Source organism: Eretmochelys imbricata, chromosome 6 (genome assembly GCF_965152235.1).
Source record: "Eretmochelys imbricata isolate rEreImb1 chromosome 6, rEreImb1.hap1, whole genome shotgun sequence".
NCBI lineage: Eukaryota > Metazoa > Chordata > Testudines > Cheloniidae > Eretmochelys > Eretmochelys imbricata.
Genome location: NC_135577.1, coordinates 37,845,126 through 37,866,113, shown reverse-complemented (window position 1 = coordinate 37,866,113; position 20,988 = coordinate 37,845,126). Strand labels below are relative to the sequence as shown.

The 20,988-nt window shown below is 38.8% G+C and overlaps 1 protein-coding gene across 4 annotated transcripts in view; it reads right to left on the bottom strand.

Annotated features, from left to right (window-relative positions):
- PARVA (parvin alpha) overlaps positions 1-20,988 on the bottom strand; it is an 88,463-nt gene that overhangs the window by 17,736 nt on the left and 49,739 nt on the right. For all 4 annotated transcript variants that reach the window (XM_077818424.1, XM_077818425.1, XM_077818423.1 and 1 more), the window contains exons 2-9: positions 14,126-14,215; positions 13,954-14,024; positions 12,686-12,788; positions 9,911-10,051; positions 7,776-7,891; positions 3,644-3,702; positions 2,544-2,563; positions 227-288 (exon numbers count right to left, since the gene is read on the bottom strand). In XM_077818424.1, coding sequence (XP_077674550.1) covers positions 227-288; positions 2,544-2,563; positions 3,644-3,702; positions 7,776-7,891; positions 9,911-10,051; positions 12,686-12,788; positions 13,954-14,024; positions 14,126-14,215 — 662 coding nt within the window. The remainder of the gene's footprint in view (positions 1-226; positions 289-2,543; positions 2,564-3,643; positions 3,703-7,775; positions 7,892-9,910; positions 10,052-12,685; positions 12,789-13,953; positions 14,025-14,125; positions 14,216-20,988) is intronic.

The window sequence follows — 20,988 nt, the reverse complement described above, 5'->3', positions numbered from 1 at the left end:
GACATACCCACAGTTACATGACAAAGTACTTTACAATAGAGACTTCTATATATCTCTCCTGTTCTATCTTCTGAAGCAAAATTAATGTTGATGAAAGCAATAAATATAACACAATTTGTAAACACAGGATTATGACTTTCATTTTCAGTGTAAAGTTTAAGTTTTATTACATTAAATATGTTAATGTGCTACTTAATTGTATTTCAGAAATAAAACACTTTCCAACCTTTTTTACAACATTGAGCTTGTCCGGAGCATGGTCAAATAAAGTGTCAAATGCATCCCGTTCTGAAAAATAGTCAAACCTGTTAACATAGCAAGCAACAGCTATCCAACTGCATAATAAACACTAATTAAAGAGCATGAATGATGAGAACAGCAGCATCAGCAGAATCTTTAATGTAGTTTCTTTGTACTTCAGTTACTATATATTCTGATTGTTCATTTCGTTCTATAATCTGCTAGAAACTATTATTGTCTTTTGCCAGGTTTCAGAGTAGCAGCCGTGTTAGTCTGTATCCGCAAAAAGAAAAGGAGTACTTGTGGCACCTTACAGACTAACAAATTTATTTGATCATAAGCTTTTGTGAGCTACAGCTCACTTCATCGGATGCATTCAGTGGAAAATACAGTGGGGAGATTTATATACACAGAGAACATGACCAGTAACATAGATTTTTGCTGGGATTTGGGCTGCTTATGAAGTGATCTGAACAATGAACTGTAACTTTCTCCCTGAGAATTAACAACAATCAATATCTACCCATATAAAAACCTACAAAACTGGGCATAGGTAGGTAGTGAGCCAAATGAATTCATGAACAATGTGAACTTGCACTTTCAGTCACTGAGAGTGCAACGTTTGTAACAAAGTGCATAAAATGCCCACATTGCATTATGATCTTGGTTCATTACCACATTATAACAAGTCCTCACGTCACAGCTGTAATATGATGCTTGGTACAGATGATTTTGTGCCACCCTGAAATGCGTCCTGTGACATTTTAATATCCCAGGTTGCAGGTCAACCTCATTGAAATTAGAGCAATCTCTTAAAGACCATGACAGATAGCCAACCTACCAGAGGTGGGAGCACTGATGTAACAGTGCATTCACCTTCTAAAAAGAAAGAGAGAGCTCGAATCATCTCCAGGTTACTCCATTTTGGCCAGTAATTGGTGTGACACAAAATGACTCCACGGAGAGCTGCTTTTGCTCTTCCTAAACAGAAAGAGCTAGAATGATAACTTTACTCAGTCCCATTTACTTCAGTGGTGATTTCACATGGAGTAAGGTGCTACTCAATATGAGTAAGAGTATCACAGTCTGACCCAAAAAGCACCTCCATGACCAGAGTTTTTGAACTCAGCTGTGAATAAACTATGTAAACCAGATTAACATTGCTCATGGTTTTAGTCTCAGTGACATTAAAGGTGCAATCTCAGGATAAAAACATAACAACTCTTTCAACTACAAGGGACTAAGCCTCTCCACTGCAAGCAAAGAAGAGCATAGCATCCAATTCTCTAAAAGGAATGGCAGTTGTATTATAAAAAGGAGTACTTGTGGCACCTTAGAGACCCTCCAATTTATTTGAGCATGAGCTTTCGTGAGCTACAGCTCACTTCATTGGATGCATACCATGGAAACTGCAGAAGACATTATATACACACAGAGACCATGAAACAATACCTCCTCCCACCTTGATTATCATGCACATTGTAGGGAGAGTGGTCACTTTGGATAAGCTATTACCAGCAGGAGAGTGAGTTTGTGTGTGTGGTTTTTGGAGGGGGGTGAGGGAGTGAGAGAACCTGGATTTGTGCAGGAAATGGCCCACCTTGATTATCACACACATTGTGAAGAGAGTGGTCACTTTGGATGGGCTATTACCAGCAGGAGAGTGAGTTTGGGGGTGGGGGGGGGGCGGAGGGTGAGAAAACCTGGATTTGTGCTGGAAATGGCCCAACTTGATGATCACTTTAGACAAGCTATTACCAGCAGGACAGTGGGGTGGGAAGAGGTATTGTTTCATGGTCTCTGTGTGTATATAATGTCTTCTGCAGTTTCCACGGTATGCATCCGATGAAGTGAGCTGTAGCTCACGAAAGCTCATGCTCAAATAAATTGGTTAGTCTCTAAGGTGCCACAAGTACTCCTTTTCTTTTTGCGAAGACAGACTAACACGGCTGTTACTCTGAAAGTTGTATTATGGAACATCATCTTTCATTCATGTTGGGAGCCTCTAATCATTAATGCTTTTATATTGAAGTTCTGGGGTGAAATCACCAATCATCTCTAAAATAGCATTTGCTGAAAGGCATAAGAAATCGTTTGTTTTAAAAATGGCTATGCTGACATCAAAGTTTCTCTTATTTGTTAACTGCCATCCCAATCTGCAACACGTTTATTTATATATTTACCAAGGAAGCTGCAAATCCTGGCCTTACTTATGGTTTGAATGAACGGATCAGCTGCAGGACAATTAATTAATGTACACTTTGGTAGCCTCAAGAAAATGATAATAATCAAATGAAACTTACCATACCTTCCGGATAATGCCCTATAGTAAAAAGCAAAACAAAATTATTATGTATCTCATTTACTTTACTTCATGCTTTTCGTTAAGATGGACAAGAAAACTGCATATATGGCCAGATCCTTAGCTCTGTGTAAACTGGAGTAGGTTAATAGAGTCCAATGGTGTGCCACTAATTTACCCACTAGAGACTCTGGCTCATAGCATCAACTAACATAATCTTGTTGGCTTCAATAAACGTTCAAATTGATACCAAATAGTAGACTTCCTACTGCTAAGCCCAATCAACATGCCTTCTCTTGTGGAGAAGGTTTTTGCTATGTTTATTTCATGAACTCTTTTCCCTTTGCCCCAAATATCCAGTTGTCACGGCCACTACAATAAAGTGCTAGCCAAAACAACGCCTGGACTAGGTTCTTAAGTATTTAAGGAGTTTTGTTTCATTTGATCCTTCACATAAATATCACACTTGTAATAAACCCATAAGGATTAATAATGAGTCATTAGCCTGAACACTCCTCACTCTATTAGAAAGTAGGATTTTCTGCTGTTGCTTCTTGCTGGTTTTGAATAATATTTCCACTGTACACTGCACTGTGAGATCACATGTAAATGTTTTACCACGGTCACTTATGCTTCTTCAGAGCCTAATGGTGAATGAAATACTTGGGAACAGTTTTTTCTTTTCTGAGATAATTTAGCACTTCATCAACTAAACTGTGAAAGGTAAAAGCATAAGACCTACCCCTCTTCTTATCTGTCTGAAAACTTATTCAGATACTTTTGAATGTACAGTATTTGAAACAGGATGCAATATAGATTTCTTCAAATGCACAAATTTCATACATATTTACTCTACCTTTCCTTTGGTCTCAGTCTTTTGGAGATTTGCAAGTACTTTGTCATTAGTAATTCCAACTCGGTAATGTTACATTTTGAGAGGCATATTTGAAAGCCTTGTAAAGACTAAACTATAATCACTAGCTGAAGCATGATCCCTCCTGGAACCCCAATAATGAAATCTAAATATCACCAAATGGTTGAATTTTTGAGACACATCTGTGTTCAATTACTGAACTGCTGGCAAGAGTGGTGTTGACATACTCAGTGTTACCAGTTATTTCCTCTTGGATTTGTCGGGACTGGAGGATTCCTTCTCGTTTCTGGAAAAAAAGAATTGTTTTTTGTTTAGTTTATTACAGTTTAATGTTTAGTGTAATATAAAAAATATCTATGATCTACAAATGTCATCAGATAAACATAAAAATAAAAAACTTCATTTTTTTTTCAGACTTGACTGTATTATTTTATTTCCATTTGTATGTATTCCACAGAATTTAGTCCACATAACTTACTTGTTAACATAAAAATTTAAGAATGGCCACCAATGGTATAATACTAGGAGACCTGAAATGTCACCTCATGTAACAGAGAACCTAAGGACTAAACAATCGTTTCTTCCCCTTTCTCCATTCCCCCCTCTCCCTCCACTTTTCTACCTAAGGCTCCAGTTCAGCAAAGCACATGAAACAGCTTAAGCACACACACACAGAAGGTTTGCTGAAGAGAGACCATGTGCTGAACTGCAGCCTATGTTTGAAAAACCAGCCCAGGCAAAGGGTGCCCACGCAGTACCAGCTTTTGCAATCCTTTACTCCCATTCTAGCTGTCCTTTCTTTCCCTGTTCCCTTTCTTCATCCTCCTCATTATTTTTATTTCAAACTTGCCATTTTTCACTACTCTCTGCATTAGAGATTGTGTTTGTTTGGGAAGAAACTCCAAAATGGAGGACAATCTACGCAGGACCTGATCCAAATCCCAAGACAGTTTTAGTTTTACTTCAATGTTTTATGGATCAGGCCCATACACAGGAAGACCCTTGCATGTGCTAATTAGTGATCAGTGCTATACACTGACTCAGGAGCTGACTGACTGTCAGAATGTATGGGTTAGTTGGCAAAGGAAGCAGCCTCAGTCTCCTCAGTTCCTTCCCTTATATTGATCACTGCCATTTTTTCGCCTTGGAGTACACATTTCATGTATATATTGCCTCTCTCCGTGTTCTCTTTGTTAACTTTAATCAATGGCGGTCATCAAAGTATGCAGTGTTTTCCTTACTATGGCCCAAGGCTGCAGTGCATACTCAGTCAAAACTCCCACTAAGTCAATAGGAGCCTATGCAATAACTACAGGATTAGGCCCCGTAAATTTAACTTGGTGATTATTGCTCTGATAATCTGCCCCATGACACTGAAGTATGGAACCATTCTGCAACCTCAGAGAATGAATATATCTTTGGAAGTGCTCTTGGGTCCAAGTAATTCTGCCCCATAATCATTTGAATATTAGACAGAGTAAAGAAATGCAAAATTAAGGCATGATCCAGCTCTTCCTGAAGACTCCCACTCGCTTCAGTGGAAATTTAACAGTACTCTTACCGCATGTAAAAAAAAAAAAGATACCCATACTGTCAATAGAAAAATCTAAAGGAGAGAAAGGAGAATAATATACAGAAATGAACCAGGGAAGATCCAAGTGCATCATTTTTCAAAAACCGGCTTATAACCTAGATTTTTAATTACTCTAATTGCCAACAGCTTTTGTGCAAAACAATGGAAGCAAATCTAGGTTAAAATTACTTTTTCATAAGCACTGTCCTGATTACCTATTGGGTTTTATCATGTTATTTATGTCAGAAACAAATTTGTGTTTTAGTAAACTAACCCCAGCCAACACTGCAACCTTCATATCTTGTGTGTATAAAACTGATAACAAAAACCTGAAACACATTCAGGTTTTTTTGTTTTTTTTATGTATTTTACTCCAATTCCCCCTTCCGCCTCCACTCACACACATTCCCTCTATCTTTATCAAATTGCAAACAGTGGCATTTAAAAAACAGGCCTCTTATAGCCTATTGAGCTTTCTTTGCCATGACCTTATTTTACAGAATATATCAGGGTTTGAAGCTACTGGGCTTTCTAATGTAAACAGTGAAAAAAGGCCTAAGGCTGCATTTATTGTTCCTTGAAACTTCCATTTCACTCAAATGGGCATTGCAGGTCCACAAGGTATTTAGAATCAGGCCCACTGTGTACAAAATAACCACACGGATAAAAAAACAAAGATGAATTATTCTAAAAATACTAGGCCAGATCCTAAGCTGCTGTAAATCGATGCAGCTGCATTGACTTCAGTGGAATTACATTGATTTATATCGGTTGAGGATCTGGCTCAGTGGGGCTAAATCTCTTCCTACACTGCACTGATTCTATCCCAGTGAAACTCCACTGGTTCCAGTGCACTTACCCCTGATTTACAGCAGTGTAGGAGAAGAGAAACATGCACATTGACCCAGTCCTGCTTGGTCCGTGCTGGAGCAAAACCTGGTTCTCATTCTGCCCCCTACTTACAATGCTTTTCAGGGTATGTCTATAGTGCAGTCACAGGGTATGATTACAGCTTGTGTAGGCAAGCTATCTTTGAACTATCTGGGTCAGGTACCAAAGCAGTGAAGCCACAGTAGCACGTACTTCAGCACAAGCTAGCTCGCCGAGTAATTACCCAGGGTTCTATGCAGGCTTATACAGACTGACCTGAAGCCCCTGTTGCTTCTGCTGCTTGACTGCTCTGGGATCCAAGCTAGGTAGATTAAAGCTAGCATGCACACATACATGTATTAGGTTTGTTTTTCAAGAAACTCATCAATCAATTTCAAAAACATTTCCTGGAGTTAAGTTACGTTTATCTTTAACTGGACAACAACTTGAATGGACACATTGTCTGGGAGTCTGATTGGTGTTCGAAAATATTATGAATGCAACCAAAAGAGATGAAGTATTGCTACAAGACTTTTTGCATAAATGAGCTGTGATTACAGAAAAGACATACCCTTATACTCATGTAGCTCCACTGACTTGAGTAGAATTACTCCTGATTTACACCATTGTACTACATAAGAGGAGAATCAAGCCCATTGACTTCAATGGGAGTTTTGTCAGAATAAAGAAGAGCGCAAGATCTGGCTCCTTATGGATATATTTTTCACATTTTTTCCCTCTCCCCATTTGGTCCTTTTCCTAAGGATGACCTGATAGGTACATTCTTGGCTTTTTGGATGGTTGTTATTAGCACTTTGAGATAAACTGATCTTTTTTGATATTCGTATAACATCTAAATCAGGAAGGCAAAGTGTTTGATTGAAAGTAATTTCCCTTTGAAGACTTACACTCATCAGTGCAGTCTCACAATGGGTCACTTTGATCATATTTGGAGAAAGCCCACCAACTGTCATTTTAAAGCCAACGAGCAGGATTTCAGCCTTCAGCGATATATCTGCCAGAAGCTCCCCTTGAGCTTTCTTTACTAGTAAATTACCAAATTCAAAAACTTTTCTGACATGTGAATGGTGGAAATAAGAGCTGTTAATTTTTTAGATTTGCCTAATAGATCTTCAAGTCATGCATATTTGAAGAGAGCCTAAATAATACCTCCTTGCAAAGAGATACTGCAAAAGAGCCCCAGGAAAACAACATAAACAAAAAAGGTAAAGGCTACTAAGCTGTGAAAAATAAAGGCAAAACTGATTTGTAGACAAGGGAAAGCAGATTAAATGGCAAGAAGCAGAACAAAATATAGCAAGCACAAATAGAATTGAGTTTAGTAGGAAAAAAATAAACAGAAAAACCTGGAAAGTTTAGGCAGATGGGGCTCTAATATGGAGTGTGATTGGCACAGAAAAATCCAATTGATGGTCTCTTTATGAAAGAGCCAAAACTTGTAATCAGACTAGATTAGTGTATATAAGGCTGAAAAAGAATATTTATTCACCTAACATGGATTTGGATTTAATAAATGGTGACAATTCATCACTCAGTGCAAGGGCTGATTTAAATATCTGCACTAGGAAGGGGCAGTGAGAAGACCGTCAGAAATGAGATAAATATTAACTCTAGAGATCATACTGCGTGATAAATAGACAGATACATTCCAACAATAATATTTAATACATCTTAATGTCATAGTCTGGCCACTTTGCAATCAAAATAAGATATTCTGAGGCATGGCTCAATCTGGGAAAACACTCGTTCTTTTGCCTTTTGCTTGAAGCATTGTCAGCCAGCAAAATACATGTGTGCACACACACATGCACTTGCATATACGTGTATTAGATTCATTCTTCAACAAACTCACCAATCAATTTCAAAATAATTTCCAGGAGCTATGTTTTTCTTACCTGGACAACAACAACCTGAATGGACACATGGTCTGGGAGTCTGATTGGTGCCCGAAAATATTGCGACAACGCAACCAAAAGACGAAGTATTGCTACAAGACTTTTTGCATGAACAGCTGAAATAGATATTAAAAACACAAGTTACATAAGGAAAAGTAACTAAGGCAAATATTTATTTTTGCTTGCAGGAACACCAAGGAATATGGGATACTTTTTCCCTTGGCATCTGGACTCACTGGAGGCTGCTATCAGGGTACCTTTTCTTCAATTGCCTTCCTGCTTTCCATAAATCAGCTGGTAGTAGAAATGAAGTGCAAAAAAATAAATAAATAAAAAATTAGCTTTTGCAATATGTCTGGATGCCATTGGCCTGGGAAGGTGGAAATCTAAACCTGATCCAAAAGCCAGATTTTATGTACGGCTGCTTAAACAGCCATCTATGTTGGTCCTTTATCCTCTTTATTTCAATATGGATTAGATATTTTTGTATTCATAACATGCACTTTATTCATTTTTAAGTGTCACAATGTCTGCAGGATGATAAATGAGCCTATTTTGGCTGAAGCCTTGAGCAATAACTTACTAAACTCAGTGACTCAAACATTCCTCATGAACTTGTTATAGTGCTTCTTGTTATTTTAGCTTTTTCTCAGCAGGTTTCATATGGGTAGTTAACACTAGCAAGAATTACAAGATATCAAAGGACTTACTGTAGGTAAGCTGTAATCAAGTATCAACCCACTGACATCAAAGGGGAATCTATTTCTAACTTTAATACTTTCTTTCTTATTATTTTTGCTTGTGTCCAGATTTGCACTGCATTTTTAGGCTTCCTTAGGGCAACACTCTAAAATGATGGTTGACAGCTACAAAACAATGCTGCCTATTTTCCATACGCAACTTAGTAGTTATTGGTCAGTTTATTACACAAGTAAAATGGTAAGAGAGTCAATGAAATGTTCTCCTCCATCATTTCTAATCTAAGTCACAAACATGTGCCAGAGATTTCTCTGCAAAAACATCACATGATTTGGCACAGTTGGCAAACTTTGCTGGGGATACTACAGGTCAGGAATGAGGTGCTTTCGCAAAGCTGGATAAGGAAGACTGACCTGCACCTACTCGTACTACAATTGGCCTGAGCCACTGCTGTCAATCTCCTACTTTAGCACTAAAACTCACAAACACAGGTAACACATTAAAACAAAGACAAGTCAATCACAGGGCTGCCCTTCCCCCACCCCTTACATCCTGCAGTATAGGAGCCAGGAGGGAATGGAAGAAAACTTTAGGGCAAAAAGTATGATAGGATGAGAGGGAGAGGCAGCTATGCTTAATGTTCACCCTGCCTCCTCACACCTACCTCTTCCCTCCATAGATTTATGCTGACAATGGGACTCTGGGGATGAAAGGGAACGTGGCTCAGGGTGGGGAAGAAAAATAGTGCTATAAACCTACTGGCCAAGATTTTTAAGAATGGCCTTGTGATTCTGGGTGCCCACCTTGAGACACCTTAAAGGGGCCTGGTTTTCAAAAAGAGCTGAGCACCCACCTTCTGAAATAAAGGCCCCTTTAAAGGGTCCCAGGGTGGGCAAAATTATGACCACTGTGGGCCCCCTCCTGCATTGCTAGCTGTTAATATCGCTCTTTTTTTTAATACATTAAAGGCTAGGGAAATCCTAACCCCACTAACATCAACAGAAGTTTTGCAATTGACTTCAGTAGAGCCAAATTTCCACCCTAAATATATTCAGTTGGCTTTGATTCAATCTAGCAAGCACATTACATGCACATAACATGCAAAAGGATATCTGAGTGCCTAAATACTACAGTTATGCATGCTGTAACACCTTTGCACACATACATATGGTAAATACAGCTGCAAACATGCATGCAGGCACATTTCAGTGCACAGATGTCATGTTTTGAAAATCTGGTCCTGAAAGGTTGAGCATCAGCTGAGAATGAAGAGAGAAATTGCTGCATTCACTCTCACCCTCCCCTTACTGTGCAGCTACCACCAGGAAGGGCAGGAATTGGTGGAATTACTATTCTATGTTCATGAATTGCAGCTGGGAACTATAGTATCTATACTATCAACAAACGAGCATTCCATTGTGAAACATGCAACTCACAGTCAACAGTCCACTTGATGCTCCTTGGAGGAAGTTTGAGGGTTTCATTGATCTTCTCAAGAACTGTCTGTAACTTCTGCTTCTGAGCAATTTCAGACTGTGTGACTTCAGCAACATTCAGTTTTTCACTCTCAAGTTTCTCTGAAGTGATAATGGAAGGAAGAAAAAAAAACAACAACCAGCCAGTCAACTCCTTAACCCTAGGTACCATGAGTAATATATGTGAAGACATTCTGTTACAATGGATTTTTGGAAGATATCAGGCATCATAGTTTTAAAATTAACCCTTGATTTCTCAGCCTGCTCAGCGAAGAATGCTCTTTTTCCCTTAAAGGGATTTCCAGTCTCATTTTGGAATCCTAACAATATCACCCACATTTTTCCCTTATTACCCCTAACCTTTTAGTCTAAAGTAGTGAAGGGTTAGATGCAACTCCTTCTAGAGCACATCTAAGGGGTCTAACATGCTGACGCTGCCTCCACAGCTCTACCACCAGGGATCTTCTGCACAGAAGTGAATTGAGCTACAGAGCAACAAGCCTGATAGAGACAAATATCATGCTTTAAAAGGTTTGATTCGTCCACTCCAGACCAACAGCTTCTCTCTCAGTGAATTACTGCCTTAAGCAACATGAATAAAGGCCAGGTGTGAACCAATGGAAGTGAGTCCATAAAGGGATTTGCAGCGGTTTAAGTAAACAATTTTTAAAACTAGTTTTGGAAACTATTGCTAGTTGTGTATATAGACAAGGACTTTAATTAATTTAATTCACAGTAGGTCTGTGAAATGAGAAAATGGCACAAACATATTTTCAAGGTAGAGCAAAAAAGTGAAAAAAGCAAGTGTAGTGATGATTAAAGATATTTTATCAACCCAATTTTAACAAAATGTATTGGTTAATTTAAATAGTGTTCTTTCATCCATAATTTTGTGAAATTATCTAATAATTTGGATGTGCATAAGGTCTTAGATGACTGTATGATTTCCGTCCATAAATATAATTTCCAATCCTGGAATATCTGAATGCAAAATTTTTACTAGCAGAAATTTGTCAGAAGCATTTGTTATTTAAAAAAAGATAAATATTGCTATTAATAATATTTATCACTCCTATGCAGTAGTTCTTTTCATTTGCAAATTGCTTTATCAACATTAATTGATTAATTCTCACAACAGTCCTGTGAAGTAGGCAAGTATAAGTATCCACATTTTACAGTTTTAGAAACTAATACAGTGGAATTAAGTACAGAGAAGATAAGTGGCTTGCCCGAGAGCAAAAATTATAACCCAGGAGCTTCTGACTCCCAGTCATTGCTCTGAATGTTTCATCCTAAACGCTCACATTATATTATCAATGGAGAAGTAATTTCAAAACAAACTTATTGAAGGTGCTTTCAATATTGATAGTAAGCAAAGGGAACAAATCCAATGGGCGCAACTGTCCTAATTCAGGAATAACTGTACTGATGTCAGTGGAATTGCACAGGTGTCAGTGAGACCAGAATCAGGCTCCATTATCATTATTAGCAAAGACAATGCTTGATAACGTTTTTGTTAAACTGCCAGGCTCCTCCCAACCACTGATTAACACATAAGGATAATTTAGCAATAAAACCTCCCTGATACCACCACCACAAATAAAACAGTTAATCACCCATCAGTTTAATTTCACAAAAGAAATAGTCAGCTTGTGAGTTTATCTTGCGTCAATGGCAAATCTTGCAATGGGAGAAGAAATGGAGCCTAACAGCCCACTCCTGCAAGGATCCAAATGAAGTCAAAGGGCCTCTTGCATGAGCACCAGGAAATCCGGGCCTTAAATCTTCAGGTCTGATCCAAAGCCTGTTAAGTTGGTGGAAGGATTGCTATCGACTTCAACAGGCTCTGGATCAGGCCCAAGTAAGAGAAATATTAATATCTACAGCAAATTAATTAGATTATGTCTGATGTATGTTTTTGGGTTGCACAGAAGTCAGTGGGGCTCTGTCCACATGAATCCAATACAGGAACAGAGCTATATTAATTGAATCACAATGTGTTCAATTTCTTAATCATTCATAGAGGCACAATCTCTTTATGGACCTGATCTGCATGACCATTACTAGAACTGCTCATAGAATGTTTCAAGATTAGTTTCAGATACTGGATTTTACTGTAATCACCAAGAAAGTGGCTTCCAAGCCAACAGTTAAGTTACATGCCAGCTCTGCTTTCATAGTCTTTTCTTTCTCTCTTTTTCAGTTGAAGCTGTTTGCAGCCCACTGGGTATCATTACCTCGCTAACATTAAATCAGACCTCAAATCAGACAGAAACTTCAACTTTCCAGAGGGACTTTGAGATTTGAATAAACTAAACTATGGAACCAGCACAGATTAAAAACATCCACCATTGTAATGGAAATCCCCTCGCTTTCAGACTTGGTTTCCACTTGTCACATAGCTGAGTTTCTACAGCACACATGCAGAAAATACATTTAATTGGAGAGAGATTTACTGCCACGACTAGAACCCTGCCTCCAGCACCCCTGGTATGCATTATAATCTTTTTATCAACGACAGCGTAACACATAGTACAATGTAGTTGATAAAACTGCTTCCTTTATACTACAGGATACAGCCTATTGTTCAAGGGTCTTAGAACACTGCGCTATTGTTATATCATTTTAGTGCAACAAATGTAAAACGATACCAAGCCTCTTCTAACTAGGAATGAGTGGCCCACTTACTGAAAGTGCTCCAACAGAATGCATATATATACATATATAGTTTCTTACCAAATAATTTCTGTAATACTTGTCCATCATACATGTCTTCAGCAAGGTCTTTCACAATGATCCGTTCTCCTACCAGTACATCATTAATCCAGTCAATTAATACCTATAGGAGGAACACAAAATTTGTCAGGGTTATGCATTGTGTATTTACAATGTAAAACATATGTCGTTTTATACAACGATAGCAAACACTCAGCAAAGAGAGCACCAGTGCTAAAATGGCAAGTTGTGTGGCATTCCAAAAGGAACAAATGGGACAGACTCAGGCATAGAAGGGGATAAGAAATTTTTGCTGGTTACACCAATGGTGACTGAGTGCATGACACAGAGGAGATATCGATCTAACCTGTCTTGGAAGGAAGGATCAGGGTAGCATACAGCTCTGGATATGGGACTGATGCAAACCCTTTTAGGCCAATGCCTTTTCATTGATTTCAATGGGTTTTGTACCAGGCCCTTAGTGAGAGGACAAAGTTACCGAAGTCAGCCTCTAAAGAAGCTACCTACTGATGCTCCTGGTATAAGATAGAGAAAGGAGCTACGGAGGAAATTACAGTAGTCTTATGATTAGAGGGGGATTGGGATTCAGGACTCCTGGGTTCTATCCTAGACTCTGTCACTAGCTTTGTACTGTTGGGTAAATCACTTAACTACTTTGTACCTCATCTAAAAATTGATACTTTAGCTACTTAGTTAGAACATGTGCTGTCACATTTTGAGTTTCAACCCAAACCAGCAGGAACTTGTGTCACCACCTCCCCTGTAACTCTGGGTGCCTTAAATGCTGTGTTGCTGTGGCTCACAGCACAGACACCAACAGCCAGCAGACAAGTGGGCTCCACTTCCCTGAGTGTCTGTGTACTGTGAAGTCCTGGTTTAGTGCTTTGACCTCAGCAACCTGCCTACAACAAAGCAGTCCCACCCTGGCTTCTAACAACCTCGGTTACTACTTGCAGGGTGGCTCCAACACACTCCCAGTCCCAAATTTCCCCAGAACTGCCTGCTTGGTCTCCTGCATTTGTCTACTGGCTGTGGGTGTCAGGGCTGTAAGCTACAGCAGCAAAGCATTTAAGCACCCAGAGATACAGGGCAGGAGGTGATACAAGCCCTCACTGGTCTGGATTGAACCCCAGAATATCATATGTGCGCTGTTAATTGCTCGTACAGTATTTTGAAGTGTTCGGATGAAAGAAGTCAGGTAAAAGGAAAAAGTAGTTTAGCTTTCTTTTTACAGTGAAATCTGAAAGCGTGTGCATGCTTTCCATTACCTTTATTAGCTCTTGTAATTTGGGGTCACTTCTTGAATTTGGATCAATCATTGTTCGGACTTCATTTTCCTCTATGAGTTTAAAAAAAAAAGATATTACAAAAATTATACATTTATAACATTATAGTTTACATCAGGTGCTTATGTTAAGATGTAAAATTTTTGTGAATTACCCAGCATCGTGTCCTCAGGGTCTAGTTCAAATGGAATTGGACTGAGAGGTAAATTAATGGCATTTATTCCTTCTTCCTGTAGTTCAGACACTAGAAAATGAAAAAGAAAGCGTGGTCAAATTTCAGTCCACTTTTACTTACTATTTCTCCCCTGTTAACAGCTACTTTAATTATGTTCATTTATTTGTAAGAACATGAACCCATTGCCTAAGCCTCGGGGCAACAAAAATAAGAGGCACAATCCAACAAAACCTTACTCATATGAGTAGTTCTGACATGAGTAATTACACTGAGGTCAGTGTGACTACCAAGAAGAGTTTGCAGGATCAGGTTCACTCACAGTCTAGAGGTCCTGAATTCTACTCCCAGCCCTGCACTGGGTCTGTGGCCTTGGGCAAATAATTTCACCTCTCTGCCTCAACTTCCTGGGTACAATGGGGCTAATAATACTTACCTACTGACTTCACAGGGAGATTGTGAGCATTGATTTGAAAACATTTATAAAGTGCAAGTATTATTATTGCTCTATCATCTGGCAATGTTTTGGGGCCCTTTGGAGGAACGGTTCTATATGCACAGGATGATACTATTAAGGCCATAGCAATGATGACTGTTGCAATGCTTGTTACTCTAAAGCGCACAAAAGCAACTTAGAAGAAACAAACATCTTTAATATTAAAATAGTAACTTTACTCCATACTCTTACCCCGCTTGTGTGTGTGTGTTATATTTTACACAAATATAGAGTGGCTCTGAGTGGCTATTTTAACAGTAAGATAATGCTGACAATAATAGTTCCTTGGATTATTGGATATTGTCTGAAACTGAAGGCTGAGAGCAATGGACCAATCTAATTTGTCATGTGACTCCAGTGAATTTAGAGGAATTGCACCGAGGCTGATTTTGACACAGCATGCACAATCTCAGTAATTGTTTACACATAAAGGGAATTGTTTTTTTAACTGCTCATGTCCCCCTAGAGACAATCACTATAGGTTTTATTATTCCATTTGATTTTTATGTTCTAAGGTCTTTATGGGCATAAAAACTTCAGTGAATAAAAGACTTCCACACAGAGACTTCTATGTACTGAAATCTTTATGCCCATGAAGGATTTCAGCACACAGGTTTCTAGGTAGAAAACTTTATTCACATACATTTTGATAAGGGAGTATAGTGAATAAAATCTGCTACAGCCAGCTGGCTCCTCTAATCCCTGGCTGCACCCTCCAGAGGAGCTGGTTGACTAGCAGGGTCAGACCAACCAACCAGCCCTACTTGGGCAGGACATACGAGAGGAAACAGCTAGTTTTTCTTCCTAGCAGGGGACAGACCGGGAAACAGTCAAGCAGCCCTCTCCCCATCAAGAGCCATTGGCAAAACTGGCTGATTCCTCATCCAGGAGATTGGGTACCCTAGTGCCATATGAGGCAGACTTTTTAACATCTATATGTCCAGTGTTGCACTGCAATATGGTATCAAAGTCTCAGGAAGGTAAGAGCGACCCCCACTCAAACAAACAAAAAAACCCAGCTAATTTTAGTCATTTAACCAATTTAATTATGAATAAAATCTGTATGTTTTGGTAATTAACTTCAACGAAGACAGGATTTCACTGATAGGCACTGATCCTGCATATGAAAGTGAGTAATGCCATTGAACTCAATGACACTATTCACATGCTAAAATTACTCAGATATGTTGTAAGTCTGCAATCTTGAGGCTATAGTGTATACCCGCTCATGAAATGTGACTCTTCTCTCACGTGTATTGGTTATACACAAGTGTAATTCCAATGACAATGAAGTATCAGAGGGGTAGCCATGTTACTCTGGATCTGAAAAAGCGGCAAAGAATCCTGTGGCACCTTATAGACTAACAGACATATTGGAGCATAAGCTTTCGTGGGTGAATACCCACTTTGTCGGAACGACAATTAAGTTACTCCTTATTTTGTGTGCGCGCACACACACAAATATATAATATTGAAATGACCATTCAAAAAAGTATATATCATGTCAGGTTGTGTGTGCTGAGAGCGAAATGTATTGCATAATATAGCAATGGGATTTCTAAGAATTTCCGTCATAGACCACTACTATATGTTTAGAAGTTTATAGCTCAACACAAGAATTCAATTTAGGTTATAGCTTTGCATACTACATAACGTTTCAGCAGAGTAGTCCATTTTAAAATCGTATTTTATTAATTTATGTGTTTTAATTAATTTATATAAAGAATCACTAAAATAGCTCTAGTACTTTAATAAAAACAGAGGTACACAGGTTTGAGGGAACTTTCGTGATTTAACAGTGATATTTCACAAATGAACAAGACATAAAATAGCCCAATGTCCTGTAGTATTGTGAGGAAGAAATTAAACCAGAGGAGACATTGGGGTTTAGAAATGAGATGCTGCTTATGAACAGTGAGGTTTTTGGGTTTTTTAAAGTATAAAGATTTTTATTACATTCTTAAATACACAGACCTGATTCTCTGACACAAAACAGTGGAGTTATGCCACCCTAGTGGTGCAACACTGCTCTAAAGCCACTGGATCTGACTACTGGAAAATTTCTGCACCCACACCACCCAGTCCCATGGCAAAGCAGGCCTGGCTGAAGAAAAGAGGACATAGCTAAGGCACCCTGCGCTGCAGCAATCCCCAGCTGCCAGAATGGCCCATAGGGATCTTTGACAGTTGGGCTAAAGTAGAACATCCACCAGGCTCTGCTATTTTACATTGGAGACTGGCTGAGTCATTAGATCAGAATTAGGGCATGAGTGCAAAATGTACATCTACAACGCTGTCTCCTCTGTGGTGATTGCTGCCCAACTGCAGCCAAGGATCTAGGCAATCATGGGCTAATTCTCCTCTCAGTTACATTAATGTAAAATCAGGAGTAACTCTACTGACTGCAATGGATTTATGCCAGTTTTATGTTTGTGTAACTAGGAGGAGATTCAGTCCCTCTATTCACAAAGTTGCTTATATGGTTATTGTGCTGGGTGGAGGTCAGGGTTGAATTTACCCCTGCTGTGAGATCACTGAAGTCAGGGGAGTTACACTTGGCCCAGAGAAATCTCTTCTCATACTGACAGTTGCAATTCCCAGTTAAAACTCCTGCTGAGGAAGGGATAGTTTCCTCCTCAGACTTACGATTATCCCCCATCTGCCAAATTCATTGCTAGAGTAAGTAGCCACTGCTCTACAGGTATCAGTGGTCAATCAGTTGCCTCCAATTATGCCCACCATGATTTTGGCCCCAGAGCTGTGGAGCCCAAGGGCGTATATCAACAGCAGCCATAGCAGCTATTTACAGCTGGATAGAGTTCTTAACAGTTTAGAAAATCTAGCATTAGAAGGTCATAAACCTATGTTAACAAATCCACGTGAGTGCTATGAGCCAAATTTTACCTTTTGATGCATGTATCCAACTGCTATTGAAATCAGTGGAAGCTGATGAGCACATATGAAAGTTGAGTACTCCCCGCACAGTTTAAAATGGCTTAATTCCTCTAATACATGCACCCTGTTGCTCCACACAACATTTATTAGACAGTTTCATTTGGAGTTTTATGTATTTATTTTCTCTGTCGAAAGCATTACACTGTTCTGTTTAGTATGAAGGGTTTTATGGCATTCAGACTTGAAGTAAAACTTCTCTTACAATATAATATAACTGAGCTCAGAAATGTGATGTCATTTGATATGCTCTCTGTGGTTTGATATACAATACATGCTACAAAAGAATCACACAAAAAATATGTCATAAGGTAGCATTAAAAGTGTTCTCCTCTGTATGCTACAGCTCTTTCTTTCCACAGTGTTACTGATTCTGCACTTACAAAATTAAATCAAGTGTCACAAGAACAAAGGCTGGATTCTGGGAGCGTGCCACTGACTTTGCTGGGAGTAGGTTTGGACTCTAATGTTTGAAGAGCTAATGTTGGAAGGGTTAGTACAACATTGACAATCTCAAGTGTTCAAAATCATAGGTCAGGTCCCAAACAGTCATGAGGGTGGGGTTTTTTTGTTTTTGTTTTTTTAGATAAATAAATTTGGGGTTCTTTTTATTTGCTTTCTAGGATTTGAGCTTTTAGTGTTCACATTTTCAAGCTTCCCTCTGTAATTATGAGGGCTAGAAATATACTTTTATTTCCTTGACGAAAGCTGAGATTCAGCTGCCTTCACATGATTCCAGGATCTGGGGCTTTACAAAAAAATACCCCAGTAGTAATCATGGGAGTTGGCAACACTGTCAGAGTTCTTTCATACTCAGGATGGTCATGGGCCTCATATGCAGCATGCCTATCTCAAATTATTCTTGCTTGTTGTAGGACTAATTCAAAAACAGTTAGCTGCACAGTTGCCACTGCCAGACTCGGGGTTGCATACACACCCACATACCAAACACGTATATACCAAATATACACCCTGTGCCCTAAGCTCCTTCCTTAAACTAGAGATGGCCAGAAAAGCAGTCAAGTAATTTCAGCTTTCCATGGGAAAGATCTAAATAAATCAAAATGAAAATGTTAGTTTCATTTCAACTGAAAATGTCATTTTGCTTTGGTTTTTGGAAATAAAAAACATTTTGTTTTCCATTTTTAGAGTTTCCTCCTTATCCCCTTTTCCTCTCTTTTTTTGTTGGGAAAAAAGTAAGAAAGTAGGAGAAAATGGGAGGGAATCCTATTTTCTCACTGTTTTCTGATTTTTTTTCCAGTTGGAAAACAGTAAAAGTAAAAACATTGGTTTTCCCCCACTTTCTCATAGTTTCTCTTTTAAAAACCTTCTCCACTCTTAAATTAACAAAGGGAGAGAAGGGTGAGAAAACCATCCCCGGAAAATCCCCAAAGTTTGCAGGGGAGCCAAAATTAGATGGCTCACTTTGCCCTCACATTCTCCCTGCTGATGTGCAGGTTTTCTGCAGAGCATCTATGGCCCTAGGGGTTCAATCCTGTAAACACCTGTGAATGGGAACAGCTTTGCTCATCTGAGCCATTCCATTGACTTCAAAGTCTTTGCTGGATCAGGCACTAAGAATGCAGTTTTAATGTTTTTTGTTGAAAACTAACAAGTGATAAACAGTCTGAGTCTGATCCTCATCTGGTGTAAATCAACATAGATCCACTGAAGAGTACACCATGAGAGTACACCGATTTACATCAGGTGAGGGCCTAGCCCAACAGAGGCCTAATTTTCCTCTCACATATTCTAGTTTTACTCTGATGACAGGTTTCAGAGTAACAGCCGTGTTAGTCTGTATTCGAAAAAAGAAAAGGAGTACTTGTGGCACCTTAGAGACTAACCAATTTATTTGAGCATGAGCTTTCGTGCTCAAATAAATTGGTTAGTCTCTAAGGTGCCACAAGTACTCCTTTTCTTTTTACTCTGATGTAATTCTACTGAAGAGTTACCCCTGACTTACACTGGTGTGATAGAAGATCTAGACTCACTAGTGGGGTAGAAGAGAGAGAGATGGCATATTTTCAAAGTGCCAAAATGAATATTTACAAATGATACCATTTGTTCAAGCAAACTGGTATAACTTGTTTGTCGATCATTCAAAACATTACATCCTATCAGTACAGGGACCCGTTATCAACCCACGCAGGGAAAAGAAAAGAACAATCTAAAATGTTAGCACCTAAATTTCTTGCATGGATAATTCACTTGATATATATTTTGGCAGCTCAACCTTAATTTGGAGACAAAAGAAACCCACACAAAAGACAGTATGTGTACAATGAAAGCGAATATGTAGATGTTTACAAGTTAGCAGAGTATGACATGGCATCCACCAGAAATTTGATATTCACAGCACAAAACAGCAGAAACATACACATAGGGCCTTTTTATATGGGGATCATTGTCAAAAGTGTTTTCAGAACATAAACCTTAAGTTGTAAATGTTACTCCCCATTCATTCTCAAAGACATAACAAATGAGGGAAGAAAAGCAGAGATATATTTGCAGTTGAAAATATTTTTCAGGAAATGATCTGCCCAGGAATATCATTCTCATTCCATTAACTGCTGACTCCAAGCCAACCATTTGTAAAAGTAAATATGCAAACTGGGCTACAACAACGTGTCTCACTTTAATGTTCCTGCATTAATAACCACTCTCTCTAAAAGGGTCCATTTTTTTTGGATGTTTAATTTCTCCATTAAACAAAATCTAGCAGAAAAGATGTGTGGGTGGTGGGGGAGGGAATCCTACAATTTAATTCTCTTGTATATAGTACAAATTAATCGAACTTTTCTTAGATGTCTAAAGCTATTCAGTGGTACTTAAATACTTTTTTTGCTGGTATCTGACTTCCCCCATGCAATAAATAGAAAAAACACAGATTACACATCATGAATAAGAGAATTTATGAAGGATCAAAGGACTCCTTACAAAACCACTTGTACTGCTCCTTAACCACAAGACACTCAGCCCCACTAAACTTTGTATGCTTCCAAATTCCTGTTTGGGATAAAGGACCCTTCTCAGCATTCCCCTGTGATTTATAACAGGTAAGAAATGATCCAGTGTCAATCTAATGTAGGTGCCAATGATTCCATTCATTCCTTTGGATTCTCTCAACACAGCTATTAAAACATGTCATCTCATGTACGGGTTTTCAATATGCTTGAAAAAACCATGAGGTGGGGTAGGGAAGACAGGTAGATAAGAATCCAAAATTACTTTTTTAATTCCCCCCACCCCAGAAGGACAAATAGTACCAATCAGAAAGCACAGGCTTCTACCACTTGAGCTGAAAGAAAATCTCAGGTAGCCGCCTGCAGTATAGAGTCATAAACAAAGACAGGAGCAGTCCTGATTCCCAGCCAACAGAAGGCAGCCAGTTCAT